Source organism: Ixodes scapularis, unplaced genomic scaffold (assembly GCF_016920785.2).
Source record: "Ixodes scapularis isolate PalLabHiFi unplaced genomic scaffold, ASM1692078v2 PGA_scaffold0__279_contigs__length_252992795, whole genome shotgun sequence".
In the NCBI taxonomy this organism is placed as follows: Eukaryota; Metazoa; Arthropoda; class Arachnida; order Ixodida; family Ixodidae; genus Ixodes; species Ixodes scapularis.
In genome coordinates, this window is record NW_024609835.1 from 239,898,140 (window position 1) to 239,913,504 (window position 15,365).

At 43.5% G+C, this 15,365-nt stretch overlaps 1 protein-coding gene across 1 annotated transcript in view; it reads left to right on the forward strand.

Moving 5' to 3' along the window:
• The window catches only part of LOC8033550 (cubilin), a 264,814-nt gene that overhangs the window by 125,915 nt on the left and 123,534 nt on the right, over nt 1-15,365 (forward strand). Inside the window, exons 26-29 of the mRNA XM_042291012.1 lie at nt 10,057-10,217; nt 10,278-10,459; nt 11,416-11,575; nt 14,049-14,233. Coding sequence (XP_042146946.1) covers nt 10,057-10,217; nt 10,278-10,459; nt 11,416-11,575; nt 14,049-14,233 — 688 coding nt within the window. The remainder of the gene's footprint in view (nt 1-10,056; nt 10,218-10,277; nt 10,460-11,415; nt 11,576-14,048; nt 14,234-15,365) is intronic.

Here is a 15,365-nt window from a genome sequence, read left to right on the forward strand (position 1 = left end):
TAAGGGTATATTAACACTGTCTCAGTGACTTACACCCGTGTATATACACCCTCTCAACGTACTTTTTTCGAGTAATGCATTCATGAACCGTCTCAAAACACCCAAACCGGTTTCTTCGCATCTGGGATAATTCACATGTGGTTCCGCTCGCGCTACGACCGAATGGCACGTGGTTATCAGCCCTGCATTACCTTACAAGACATTCGAGTGCTTTTCTTTTAAAAAGCATTCGAGAAAACCAACAAAAAAGATGTTGAAAAAAGTCATCAGGGTATAAAATATGTCAACAGCTTTTTGTCGTGCGTCTTATAGCTTTCTGTTGCGCCCTTTCTTTGGAATATTAGCCCAATATTCAAATTCAAATATCGGCCAGTATTTGTTGATTATTGGAAAGTCAACAAATTTTCGTTGACTCCAAGATGTTTTTTTAAAGCTTTGCAATTGAAAACCTACAGCGTTTCGCTTAAAAAGGTACAGCCGTCCAACAAGTAAACAATATGATGTACACCTTAGCTATTTATTCAACAAAATTTTGGAAGACTCACCACGGGTCTTCACTCTGCTCCTGACTAACTGCCGCAAAATAACGGTAAACAAATTGCGAGCTTTTTTTAATTTTGTGGCTTTTTGTGTGAAATTGTGTACCTATAAAGTAACTGAAAGCACTACATGCCTCTCAAAAATACACAGAACAAACAAACAGAGCGAACGCAAACATCATGAAGCACTCAAAACACCCTAATCACGGTCCTGCTGGCTGCGCAGCCTGACTTACCCCACATTTTAAAGGTATAATCAGTTGGTCGGTGACCACTACAGGATTTTTAAAGGTTCCGAATACCCCATGTTGTTCTCTGAACTTTGTCAAAGTGAAAACAGCGCTTCGACGTTCGTGGACTCTATTTCTTACTAGAAAGTATTGGTACAAGCAATAATTTCTCGGAACAGTCGCTAAAACAACATCAACAAAAAGCGGCGCCTAGAGGGTATGTTATTTCTTCTCTGCATAGCACCATTCAGGATGAGACAGTCAAGAGAGTTGCACTTTTTTATTATTGATTTTTTTTTACTAATTGACTAGATTAATGGGGTTAACAAAGTCACTATAGTAACTTACAGATTGAGAACGACAGGGCATGTTTTTCGAACGCCGGACCTCCAGCACGCGCTCCATACCTTGTGCCGCGATTTGACTGCGCGCGCGCGCTCGAGGTGTGCGTGACTCTGAAGTATTGTCAAGTATAGGATGCTCGCACTAAAGGGCGGACAGCTGAAGTTTCTTCTGCCCTTATCACCTTGTCGGTGACTACAGAGGAACTTCGTAGAAACTCTAGCATATAGTCAAATATATACTATGACAAAAAAATTCAACAAAAATTTTGCGCCTTTTGTGTTCACACTGCCCACAGAAAGTCAACTGAATAGTTTGAACACAAAGTAAACAAAACGTCTGCAGTCTTTCTAATGACACTGGCAACAAGAGGTCAGCAGAAAAAATCAACTCCAAGTTAACAGAAAATCAACAGCTTTTATTTTTACCCAGTTTACAGAAAATTAACAAACACATTTCAACAAACTTTCTGTTGACTATCTCACCAAAAAGTAAAAGTTAAAAAGAAGTAATCAGAGTCAACAAGAAGTCAACACGTTTTCAAACGAAAGTCAAAAAATAATTTTTTTTTTTTTTTGAGTTTGCTCCGACAGCATGTGTCTTGCGCTACAGCTCACTTTAAGAAAATAATTAAATAATATAGTTCGGAATGGAGAGCAACCAGTCCTAGTGCTACCTCCCACGGCCGTTATTTCACGCAAAGTAGCACTTTGGTATTTCATTTGCTAGTGCCTGCGACCACATCCAGAAAACCCAACGAGCGGGTCCTTACCTTCGCTGCATGTTTGAAGAGGAGAACAGACGTATCTCATAGATTTTTATCCAAACCGCAGGACCAAAGCACGTGTGTGTGTGTATATGTGTGAGAAAGAGAGAGAGAGAAGCAACTTTATTGAACCGAGCTTATTACGACGTCTTCTTAGACGCCATCGATCGAAGTGGTTCCCTCGTCACAGGACCCATATGTTTCCTTAGCCGCCTGGCCCCTGGAGATCAGGACGAGCTGGTCTTCCAGTACGGGGATGGTTAGCAACGTCTCCCATCACTCGGTAAGGGAGGATGAGGGATGGGGTGGGGGTAGTGGGGAAGGTAAGTGATGGGGGGATTGGCTTAACGAAGTCGCATACTCGAATGACGTGTTGGCGCGTGCCTAACTGATTCTTGCAGAAATTACATTCCTTCGTGTGCCTTTCCGGGTGCATCTTGTTTTGAAGGTAAGGGTGCGGAAAAGATCCTGCCTGTATCTGCCTGCAAAACCCTTGCTTTTCTCTGGTAAGCGCTTTGTAAGGATCGGGGTAACGCCGCCTCTCTGCCCTGTAGTAGTTCGTAATGCCCTTATAACTAATTATGGATTGTGGCTCACCTTCCTCTACCCGGTGTTAGCTCGTGCGTGTTGTAGGGGAGTCGGGGGCGGTAGACATACTTGAAAAAAGAGCTTTTAGGAATTTGCGTTGACCGACGCCCTCAAAGCACTCCATTTTATTTTTATTCTTTCTTGTGGATGAACCGCAAAGCATGTAACGAGAACAAACCAGATGCGGCGTGCCCAACCGAGATTGACATTTTGAGAATGATCCTTCTGAGAAAGTCCGAGTGACAAAGCCGAAACAAGAACAGGGTCAAATGGGGATCACTTGCAAACAGAGATTTTGCGGGGTTGTTTTAGCGACAATGAAGAAATTGTTATTGCCTGTATTGGAGATATATCCTTTGAGCTTAGATATACTCTGCCTTATGTACAATATTGGCGAGTTCACATCAACGTATATTTAAGTTTCGTGATTGCACAGGCGGGTATCTCCAAATGAGTGCCTTTCAATGGTCGAGTATATAAGTCGAAACAGAGTCATGATTCTTCTCTCATGCGGGATTGGTTAGGTGTGTATTTGCAACTTCGGTGTAAATACCAATGCACTTGGTGCGTGTCGCTTGTAAACTTGTTGCTCGCAAGAAATATTCATTTTTCATTTAATTAGTTAGGGCTTACATTAGGGGCAGTTATATGTAATTAAATAAATTGCTCCTCTTTTAAGGCATATGTTTAATTTGGCACTTCAAAATCGCCATTTTTCTAAAAAAACGCGAGTTGCAAAGGTTACGGTTATTTTGAAGTCTGGGGATAAAAACCACCTGAGAAATTATAGTCATGTTTTTGGTCTCCCAGTGTTTTCAAAGGGCTAGAGAAAATAATACATGCCAGATTATACACCTGCGAAAAACACTCTATCCTAACATCTTGCCAGTTTCATTTTTGGAAGGGGCATTCAACGGAACTCGCGCTATTAAAACAAAAGGAACTAATTTTAAACAACATCGAAAGAAAATTTATTACCTTGGGGGTCTTCATCAATGGACCTTTTTCGAGAAGCGTTCTGCACACGCGCGAGCGCGCGATGCCAAGCGGTGGAAGTCGGCACGAAAAATCGAGGAAATTCGGAATGAGGCTGTAGATCGACGAGTAGAACACGTAATTGCAGCATATATATAATTGTGTTACACAAAAAAAGAAAGTGGACGGAAAGAAAAACACGACGTTTGGGTGGACGCTACGGATTTCCCTTTTTAAAATCGCGTTCGGCACGCGACGCAGCTCAGAGAGCGAAGCAACTGGTAGCGTAGCTCCCATTATCGATTGGTAGCGCAGGTAGGTCATTTCCTTTATTTTTAGTTCGTATAGCCACCGCCTGGTGCCGTCGGTATTTGGAAAAGGTCCATTTTTCAAAGGCTTTCGACCGTGTAAATCATAAAACTCTCCTTCAAAAATCGAATGCATACGGGGTGTGAGGAGTAGCCTCAACGATGATCGAGAGTTTCTTAAAATATCGGCATCAGTGTGTCGTGATCGATAGTCAGCGCTCTAGCTTAAAGAAACTGACGTCAGGGGTGCCACAGGGGAGCATCCTTGGACCCCTTCTGTTTAACTTATACATCAATGATATAGTAAATTAGACGACAGTGCAGATATTATAATTTACGCAGACGACACCAGTTGTTTTTTTTTTCGGGGAAAGTCCTCCACAGTGTTGTACGGAACGGCGTTCCAAGGAACGGCGTTCTAGGAACGCGTTCCTTTTAGGAGAACGAAGGAACGCCGCCGTTCCATTTTGCATCGCTGGAACTGGAACGGGAACGCGTTACATTTTCACTGGAACGGAAAAAGTAACGGCGTTCCTTTTTTTCATCTAGTGGGGTAATTTTTATTTCATTTCTAACAGGCAAATTTTGGAAGTACAAAAACAATATCTTTACGAAGTGCAGGAGCTCGTTAACTTTTTGGTTACTAATTTTATGGTTTATTTTGTGTGTTTGTCGCTTGCTAACAGTTTCGGGTGCAGGAGAGCTGGTGGACATTGATTCCTTTTTGAGTGCCCGAAACTGCGGTACAAAGAGGAAAACTTTTAGTCGTAGGAAACGATAAAGAAAAAGGGTTGTTTCAAACTCAGCTACTTTCTTTGGTTCCACGAATCCTCATACACCCAGAAATCTTATTCCGACTACAGCCATTTTTGAACTTCCATAAGAAGACCTACAGTTACAACAAGATCGCAGATTCCCAGATATCGAACGCACCCTTGTATCCCGAACATTGGTCGCTTAAAAGATACACAAAAAAAAACCTTTATTCTTTCTCTTGACCCCCAACTTTAAGCTGAACAACAAATTTAACCTTCGCAAAGAAGTATTTGTAGTTTTCAAAACTGACCTCCAAAAGCACCACCCTCTCCTTCCCTTGCTCGTCTTACGGACAGCAACATCTTGAAGCAACTGTTATTAAGTTATCGCAAGAGACTTGGTTAAATTAAAACGTGTGAGGTTGTTTTAAAGCGCTCGTGAAATCTTGGGTAAAAGTACATTCGGCTCGTCTGAATCGTCCACTACAAACATGGATATGGTTAAAAGCGGAGATTTTAACTTAAATATATCTACCAATGAAACCCTGTTTCCGCTTGTTTTCTTCTCCTGGTGCCCTTCCATCACAGGATTCAAAATCGTATGTTGACTATTAATGGGATAGATAAAAAAACCCTGCTTGATTTAACTAATTATGGTAATTAGCGAAATACAGATGTAACGTATATGTAACGATACGTTCCATTTTTTAAACTGTAACGGGAGCGAGTTCCTTTTTCCCATATGGAACTTGTAACGGGAACACGTTCCAACAATCAGAAGGAACGAGGAACGAGCTTTCGTCCCTTTTTTCGAGAAACGTGTACAACACTGATCCTCCACCAGGTTTTATATGCGGCAAATAGCGCTTTGCAGAAGATAAGTGACAGAACATTCTCAAACTCTTTGGTAATTACTACAGATTATACGAAAGCAATACTTTTTTGATACAAAAATACAGTGTGTTCATCTACTCAAGGGCACTCTCTCCAAGGACGAAATATTGACTTTGTACAAATTGTGAGGGTTCTTGGTGGGATATTTAATCAGTACATGAGCTGGGACGCCGAAGTACAATGCATAGCTGGCAGACTTTCAAAAGTTGTGGGCATAATTTATAAATCCCGTCATATATTACCATTTCTGTCTTAATTCTTCTTTATAACTCCCTCTTTTACTCTTGCTATAATTACTGCTTCCTTGTTTGGGGTAGCACAACGGCTACAAATATGCATCACTCGCATGTTCTCCAGAAGAGAATAATTCGAATTATGTGCAATGCGGAGTTCAACGCTCAGACATTACAACTTTAAAAAACCTTCATATCGTTCCAATTACAAAGCATTATCATTATAAACTTCTTCTAACATATCAAACGTCTGTAAGGCAAAATCAACCTGTTTTTCTATGAATCGCCAATATGAAGCGTAGAGTGCCTGCATATGCAGGCCGTTGTGTTGACGGATGGTCAACGCATCGCTAGAGAACAGGCTACGGCCTCCAGATGTTGCAGCACTCGTTGCCTAATGTTATAAATAGTACACATAGACTCGGCTCGGACTTGACGAGTTTGAGCAGAAAGGATATTCGTTCATTGTTTCTCTAGTGTTATTTGTGCCTATTCTCGATGTGACTTCCGACCTGCAAAAAATGTTCGTAATGTACGTCAAATTTGTTTTTGTTTTTGTTTTTTGTTAAATGTTGTGTGTCTTGATCCTATGTAAACCTTGTTCCACGGGTCACTAGTATGTAAAATAGTTTTCTCTCGTTGCTTGTGGGGAGGAGAAACTCTGTTAAGCGACAACAGACTGCTTTGTTTTCTTCCTCCCCCTCTCCGCTGGAGAGAAAGAGTAAAGTTGAAAGAAAGTTGAAAGTGTGACTTGGTTTTGCACTGCTTCTAATGTGTAGACAAGGTATGAAAATTAGGGTTCGGAGTTTTCGGTTTAAACCGATAAAAACCGATAAAAGTACGCCAAATCCATGTTCGGAAATTCGGTTTTAACCAAAAAAGGTCAGTTTTTAGGTTCGGCATTTTCTATTTCAACCGACAAAAACCGATAAAAGTACATCGATTCCATATTTTAAAATTCAATTTGAACCGGAAAAGGTCACTTTGACCTTCCAGTCGTACCGCAGAGCCGTGGCGAAAAAGGGAAACGACAGTGTCTATCGAAATTTATAACGTGTCCGAATGAATGGGATACACGGATGCCATCACGACGTTTTGGTTTAATGTGCGCATCATTGATCGGAACGTGAATTCCGAAATACCGCATGACTTCGCCATGTACGGGCTTGTTTTAAAACTCGTTGTAAGGAAGATTGACATGGTGCAAGCTCTGCTTGTTGTGTTGTGCTTCAAAACGTCGCACCGTGTCTCTTTTCGGCGGTCAAAATTGGTTGATTTGCCGATTTCGGCTCAGGCAGCGCTTAATCTCCTCAGCCTGCCAGTGTCCAGTATTAGCGTTGAGAGGGCATTCTCGAAGCTCAGGGTCATGTTAACAGGAAAGAAGGAGTTCGGATCAACGATGAGAACCAGGGAAAGTACATGTGTGCGTACTATAATAAGATCGCGTAATCGTGATGTACGGAAGGTGAAGTTACATGTTTTTTTGGGCATAAGCTTCATACCTGACTTTTCCGTGCTTCTGTGTTTTTTTCTTGTTTCTTTTACAGTCGCAGGCATTTGCCAAATACAGTGTCCATTTCTTTTTCAATGTATCTGTGCCGTTAATCTTTGAGGAATCACAAATATTAGAGTTACAAGGATCGTCTGACCCGGTGTCCGTTGGTGATTATTTTATATTCACCGAAAAAAGCCGATAAAATTTTGTGGGCATAAATATAAGCTGAAAAAAACCGAAAATATAATTTTAAAATAAACACCGAAAAAAGTACGCCGTATTTTGAAAAAATAGAAACCGAAACGCGGAACCCTAGGTATGATTGATGGGGGTTCCAAATAGCTGCAGCATTCTCCAGTTTAGGTATAATGCAAGCTTCATAAGCCATTATTTCGAACATGTGGAGGGACATCTCGCAGGGTTCGCCTGATGAGTCCGAGAGTCTCGGATGCCAGAAATTGTTTGAATATGGCGTTTCTGAGAAAGCTTAGAAGTTAATCTGATGCCCAGATATTTGTACATGGAAACGGGTTAATTCACTTTGTTGTTTTAGTAAGTAAACTGATATGGCTATCAAGGGACTCTTTTCTGGTGAATAAAATCAATTTGCACTTGGTTACTTTAGTGAAGTTAGACATTTTCCGCACCAGTGGCTATTTTTCTTTAGGTCAAGTGCTGGTAAACATTTGCAACGGCGGGCCGAGTCGTCACGAAGATGACACGGAGGGGGCCGGACGGCAAGTAGTCGCGAGGGAGGGGAGGGGGGGTGGCAGGCGAAGACAGGGCAAATGGAAATGAATGACGTTTTCTGTCCATGTATTGGGTTGCTGTACTCTGCCAAATGAAAGTGCTTATTCTTCCTGTTTAAGTCATCATGATGTCAACACTCTCACGTGGTCCTTGAGTCTATGTTCTGTGTAAGGAAGCTGCAAGGGGGGGGGGGGGGGCTTTTCTGGTGTAGTGCAGGGGGCCAGATGAAACTGCCTATGCCTTGCAGAACGCTACTCTATATTATTCCGGAGTTGTTACGTGTAGTTAACTGGTGAAATCTTGTTATATATGACACAACCATGTGCAAAAAGATGTATTTTAAAGGAAACTTTACACGGAAGATCGTTAATGACGATTAAGAAAAACTGAGGAACTCCTGACATAACGCTTGTTAGTCTCTAATTTGTGATTGTTAGGGACTGTGTATTTAAAGCGATACGCGAGAAAATGAGAAGTTCAGGAAGGTACTAAGGGTAGAGACGATAGCTTGCAGAGAAGACGCTGATGAGGAACAGGGTCGAAAGCTTTTGAGAAGTCCAGAAATACGGCTTTAGTTTGTGCATGACATTCAAGTATGTAACTCGTGTACAAATTCGTTCAGCTGGGTCTCGCAAGATAAACACTTGCGGAAGCGATGCTGATGTCTGAAGAGAAAATTGTTTGTAGACAGGTGAGTCATGATGTGCGAATACAAGATATGCTCTAGAAGTTTAGACTATAAAGAGGTGCATGAGGTAAGGTGAGAGTTAGAGGCTGAAAACCGAATTTCATGTGTGTGAATCGGGGGGGCAACTCCATCGATCTTCCAGTCACAAGGTAGACAGCTTTCGGAGAGTGCCATGGTAGAAGATTATATTATTAAGTTTGCTGGAAATAGCAGCTGTGATTTTAAGAATGTTTGCATTGATATAGTGGGGACCTGCTGAGGACGAAAGTTTAAAATTTTCACTACGTTTAATTATTCCTGTTGCGTGAACAGTAATTGGCGGCGTAAGATCATAATACTCTTCAGGTAGCCAAACCACCTTCATTAAAACTCTCGTAGCAACCGTTCCTTGAACATTCGTCTCATCGACAGTTCGGCATCTGCGGCAGTTCAGGGGGGCGGGGACTGTGCGGTGGGGCTATGAGCTGGATATCGATCGGCTGCGGCGGAGGACTGCTGTACTGGTTGTTTTGAGGCAATTACCGAAATCCGAAACAAACTCGTCATTCGGCGCGGAGCTTTTTATCCTCCGCTTTACCAGTGGAAGACTACCGCTCCTCCGCGCGTGACCTGTTGATGATAATGGCTGAGCAAAGTTTCTGCTGACATCAAGGCAACAGATATTTGATGGTCGAGTGTCCGACCTGTAACGTGCTTTTTTATACGAATTCGTCCACTTACTTATTCGTGATACAAGACCACTGTTGTGCTCGAATTGTTTCACGCCGGATAGGCTATTATTTTAATATTTGAAGTTGTAAATTCATGTCCGCCGAACATCCAAAATTTATTTAAAATGTTAAGAATGTTTGTCGAATGAAGCAGGGCAAGCAGACTGCGTTAAAAATATTCATTATCCCAATTAAAGCATCGGCCAAAGCTAGCAATCGCAATTTCAAAACGATTTCAACTTAGGCTTACACTACTCTGCACAGCACCGTCTGGAGATACGGTCAGCACTAAACCCTTTCACAGTAGAGACGTGATTCATCAAGCATATATTTGCTGTCCTGAAAGGAAGAGTAACCGCCGACCTACAAAATAACTTTCCGCAGGGTAGGAACATTGTTCTCGTCACCATTCCCATTTCCTCCTTGCTGAACTGTTTTTTTTAACGCATCTTTACGTCAGAAGGAGCAAAGAATGTTGCACTTGACGCTATACTTCGATTCACCTTAGATCCAAGCGCTGCTTACAACCCGAGCCGATATGGCCAATGCAGCATTGTCTGAAGTGCAACTTTACAGCTCTCTAAAACTTTCTAAACTTTCTTTGTGTGTACCATCATCTGCTAAATTAATCAACCGCAGTGGTTGCGCGATAACCTTCCGCTTGTAGTTTGTGTGCTTGTGTTTGTTTGTGTCCTAGTCCTTGACCACGTTCATGCATGGTAATGCAATGTAAGCCGGGGATCCGGCAGAAATTTGTGTTTGAAAGCTTGGTGCCTGTGTCAGGAACGGCGCCCAGGAGACTTCTCCTTTGGCGGGAACCTTCTGCGGTCGTGAGGCCCCGGTGGGATTCGTGTCGGACAGCAACAGCCTGCGCCTGCGCTTCGTCAGTGACTCTTCCATGTTCGGCCAAGGGTTCCAAGTGTTCTACGACAGTGCGCTCACAGGTGAGTTCGAAGCACCCTTAAAACGGGCACCGCCCCGTCTCACGCGAGGCTGGTGCGCAGGATGCGGCGGTGTCCTCACCGGGTCTTCTGGTAGCCTGATGTCTCCCAACTACCCTCGTCCCTACGGCCACAACGCTGAGTGCCGTTGGCTGATCCGAGTCAGTCAGGGCTCCAGGATCGCCCTCACCGTTGTTGACATGGACATCGAAGAGCAGCCGGACTGCGGCTATGACGCGCTCGAGGCAAGTTGGCCATGTCGAGGTCCAACGATGGCGGTCTTGCGATGGAACTTAATTGCTTGCTTGATCTTTAAGTAAGGTGACACCCACAGCTCGACTCACGACTTTTAGTGGCACCTTCTTAGGTTCTTGTTAGTTTGGAATTCAACATATGCATTTAAAAACCTACGAAAACCCGATGTCCACCGCCATTCCTGTCTTTGTTCGTGGGTTATTTTAATCAAGATTGGTACTAATATCAAGCATGAAATAAGTACACAGCGCGACACTGTTAGCGCAAACGAGCGACCGCCAGTTTTTCTAGCTTATCTGTTAAAATAGAACGTTGCCATAACGATCAGTAGCATTGCGGAAAGCCTTCATTCAGGACAATACTCAAAGTGGTAAAATGGGGTGGCCGTGAAAAAACTTTCTAAGCAAAGTACAAGAAAGCCTCGAAATCGTGTTTGAGCTAAGAGTGACGCGCAGTGCACATGCATTTTGATTATCTGTTACCGGCCTGTCCGAGAGATATACTGTTAACTACGCCTTCTGAAGTCCTATAAAATAATACTAGGAGTAAGGCGTGGAGCAGGGTACGGCGCTCCACTTTACACCCGTATCTTTTAATGCCACCTCCTCAGTTCAACAAATATTGTCACTGCCTACCTATGAAATGTAAAAAAAACGTGCGGCAACGAGAGCTGGGACTTTATTGTGGGGGCGAAAAACTGAGGCCCATTTATACGTATCTGCTACGAGCATGTGATGTTAAGAGGACCAGGCTGACCCTACAACAGAGGACCGATGATATCCTGCAGCGGCTCACGCCCTGCAGTCACCTGCTCATTATTGCTTTGAGAATAACACACATGTACGGGCCCACTCTAATCCGACTTCAGTGATATTTAAGAACTGCGTGGTAACCAGTGACGACTGAGGCTCCTAAACGTGTGCACTTTCGTCCCTCTGGTGCCCAGGTGTTTGACGGCGACTCGGCAAGAGGAGAAAGGAAAGCGCGGCTGTGCAACCTCCAACAGAGGCCCGGCCATCTTACTTCCAGTGGTTCCACCATATTCTTGAGGTTCCGAAGCGACGCATCTGGGGCTGGAAGAGGCTTCCACGTCGTGTACACGGCTCGTAAGGCTTCCCCACTTTCTCAGGTTGCAGTCCCACGACCGAGTGCGAAGACCGCTGACACTTAGTCTGGCAAGAATGGCTTCGAAACAGATTCCCACAACAGAAAGTGCCTCCCAGTGTTGTTCTTTTCATGCACCGAGCAACTAAGGGGGAGGTAGAGGCAAGAGAGACCGTGGACGTCAGAACGCCGAGCTCTGGTTGGAATTAGTCACTTTCCACATCACTCACGAGCAAAGTAATTTCATCTATTTTTGACAAGCTTGCACAGAAAAACCATTGTAAGCTTGTACTTCTTTTTAATAACTGCGAGAACAAGCACTTTATCAATTGTCCCTGAAGAGTTTGTCAAATACAAGAAGACGTTCTTTGCGGCGCATAATAAACAGACCAGGGATATATTTTAAATTTACCCTGAACTTGGGTTAACCACGGACATTCTTGAAATTTTTAAGTCGCGGGAGAAAGACAAATTTTATAGGTCAAGGTGTACAGTGCAGTGTAAATTAACAATAAGATATCTGTGACTTTTCAGGGGTGCTAGGAGCTGGTTTGTCCTAAAATTCACATTGCATCAACGTAACAACAAAAAGAAATCTACACCAACTTGTGGCAACCGTAAAACAACGCGGAGAAAAATATATAAACGAAGGCCAACGTATCAGGACCTTCTAGATGTCGCTTGGCTCCATGCTTGTCACCGTTAAATTCATTTACATATTTTTATTACATACTTTTTTTTCCCAACTTATTTGTTTTCAACCTGCTTGCTCAGACTCGAATAAAAACTTCGCCTGGCCTCTAAGGTATTCTAGTTCTAAATGAAAAGATTGTGCCCTCCCCTCACTAAGAAACACAGCAACTACTTGTCAGCCGATCTCAACTGCCGGTGACTATGGAAGCTGGAGTGATGGATGGAAAACAAGTTTTAACATTTTTGATTAATAAATTATTTTGTTGCATAAGGTAAATGACTAATTCGGTGATGGAGCGAAATTTGTACTCCGAACACGACCGACTGAATGCCCTCACGGGGCAAAATTAACAAGATTTCTCGTGGTTGACCCACAATAATAACCTTTGGGAAATGTAGATCTATACCAAAATGGGGCTTTCTCACTTGATTTTTATGACGAGCAAATTGCAGTGTTTTATAGTTGGAATTTTTTGTGTTTTGCTTTCTTTATACGCCAAGTATCACTTTAAAAGACCGCAAGAACCACTAAAGTGGAAACTAGAGACCTCGGTATTCCTTTAATTTTTAAGAAAGTGTTTGTCATTGATCGCCTCTCTGTCTTCGCTTTGCCACGGGTGGGCTTACCAACGGGCAGAGTAGGTAGCTACCTATGTGGAGCATAAGTTCGTCTGCTAAATTTGCGGGGTTTCTGGTGACGTCAGGACGCCGAGCTCTGATTGGCCCTGACGGAAGGATAATGGGTAGACCTCAAGGCAGCTTACTTTGAGGTCGAACCACTATTCTTCAGTCAGAGCCAATCAGAGCTGGGCGTTCTGACGTCACAACCACCGCAAAAGAAGCAGACGAACTTGCGTTCCGCATACATGGCTTGCACTGACGTCACATCAGCGGCCTTTATGATGGCCTTGGTGCTAAGAAAGTACCTTCTGCGGTACACATTTCACACTATCAACGTCGTTTTTTAGAGAAGTACTAGGAGTCATTATTAGCACGGTGCAAGGATGTCACGTTCAAGCCTTGCATACACACGGAATGTTTTAGTGCTACGTTGTCAAGACAGGTGTAGCATTCTCAGGGATGTCAAAGATCATGTGCGGGCGTAAGCGAAATAGACGCAAGCCGAAGCAGAGCATGGCTGGGCTACAGCCTCGAGGAAACTGAACTGAACTTGAGAACATGGCACAAAAGATGTGACGCCTCATATTGAACGGCCTTACCAATGAGATGTCAAGTCCTACTGAGTCAAAACTCCCGGAAGGACACTTCTGAGGCCTCCGGGCCCTGTATTGGGAATTCATTACGACATAAAACGAAGCAAAACCAGGGTAGGGCTCTGATCGACCTATTTGAAAGTCACGCTTTTTCGCAAGCAGAGCGCTATCATGACCCTTTCGCGGTCGTTGTATGAGATAAGACGGCTCGTGACAGTAGACCGAGAAGCGTTGATATGACGCAAGCATATATCCGAGGCGTCTTCCGTCTTCGAAACAGAATCTGTGTACGCATTAAAGAACACTGCCGGCTGTTTTCCCAAGCCGCGAGCAGCATCCATTCCCCCTATGCCTCCTCTCTCTACGACGTAAACAACGGGAAGCGTGTGGATCACAAAAGGAACCCGACGCTGCGCCGTGTCTCTAGTTGCCGGAGGGTGCACATTTGTGATGTGCTTGAAGAAAATGTCAATCAGGGCCCCCGGATTCGCCCTATGGTTTCACACCGTGAGGAAATGACTCTATGCCTCCGGGTCCGCTAACCATGGCGACTCGCGGGGGTCCGCAGTGTGCTCGAGCGTCATCCGGCACCAGCCGCGGGGTGTCATCGAGAGCCCCAACTTCCCTGCGCCGTACCCGAGCAACGCCAACTGCACCTGGACCATCGAGGCGCTGTCGGGTCACAACATCTCGCTCGCCTTCTCCACCCTGGAGATCGAGCACGAGGCCAACTGCAGCTACGACTACCTCGAGGTAAGGCCTGCACCCCGAAGGGTGAAGGCTGCTTACTACGATTACAGTACCCAAATAAATCACACTTCGCTTCACCTTATGTCAGAGCATTTCCGACGCTACAGGCGCTGTAATGAATACACTGACGTTTTCGAAAAGTTCACACGAGGTGTTCTCACCACTTAACAACCTGATACGAAAAGACAATGCTTGAAACTGGACCTTTGAATATATGAATAAGTTGACAGCTTCGAACAGCACCTAGCGGCCTTTTGCGGAAAATACTTCATCGGAGGGTGTAAAGGCTGTATTTTACCATGATACCAGGGGAAGGAAACACTTCATATTTATCGCCTTGAATATACTCAAGGAAACAAAGAAACAGGAACAAAGCAAGCAACAAACAAAACAGAACGAACAGGAACGAAAGCCTTCGTGCCCAGAGAGAAAAATTAATGGAATGAAATGAAAGTATGGTCATAATGAAAGATGAAAACATTACTGCTTATGTGCTCTCGATAGATGTGAAACATATCTGGGCCATTTGTTCTCTTTGAGTATCTTAAAACAAGTCATTGGCTATTTCAGATGGGAAGGCTTTTCATTTATTTTGTCTATAATGTGAATTTTCTACTCTGATATATTTTGCTTAAGTCGAGATGATTGCCTTGTGGTCGTCGATTGTGTGGTCGTTGATCTCTCCAATTTTCGCTGCAACGGGTGTCTGCTCCTCATCGTGTAGCTCTTGGTACGACGCCGGAACCGCGAATACCATGGGCTCGTAATTGTTGCACTGCGAAACGTACGCTACGCGATACTATTAGCGAAAACATAAAATTTGCGAGTTTTTTTTTTTTAATTACTTATTTTATTGGAGTATTGGCGGAAACCTACTGTTACCCCCTTGGGTTAATGCCCTAAATGACCCCTTTTCACCAAAACACTTGTTCTGGTGAGCCTTTCTATTTCAAGCAGGAAGGGGACCAAACATCAAGACGAATAAAATCATGATTTAAATCCTGATTTAAATCAGGCCGGTTTTACTATGATGATTGAAATCAAACCTCTTCAGTCAGAAATAATCCAACGGTATTTTTTACCATTTGTCTTTCATTTGATGTTCTCTTCTGAATTTGTTTTGCATGAAAATCAA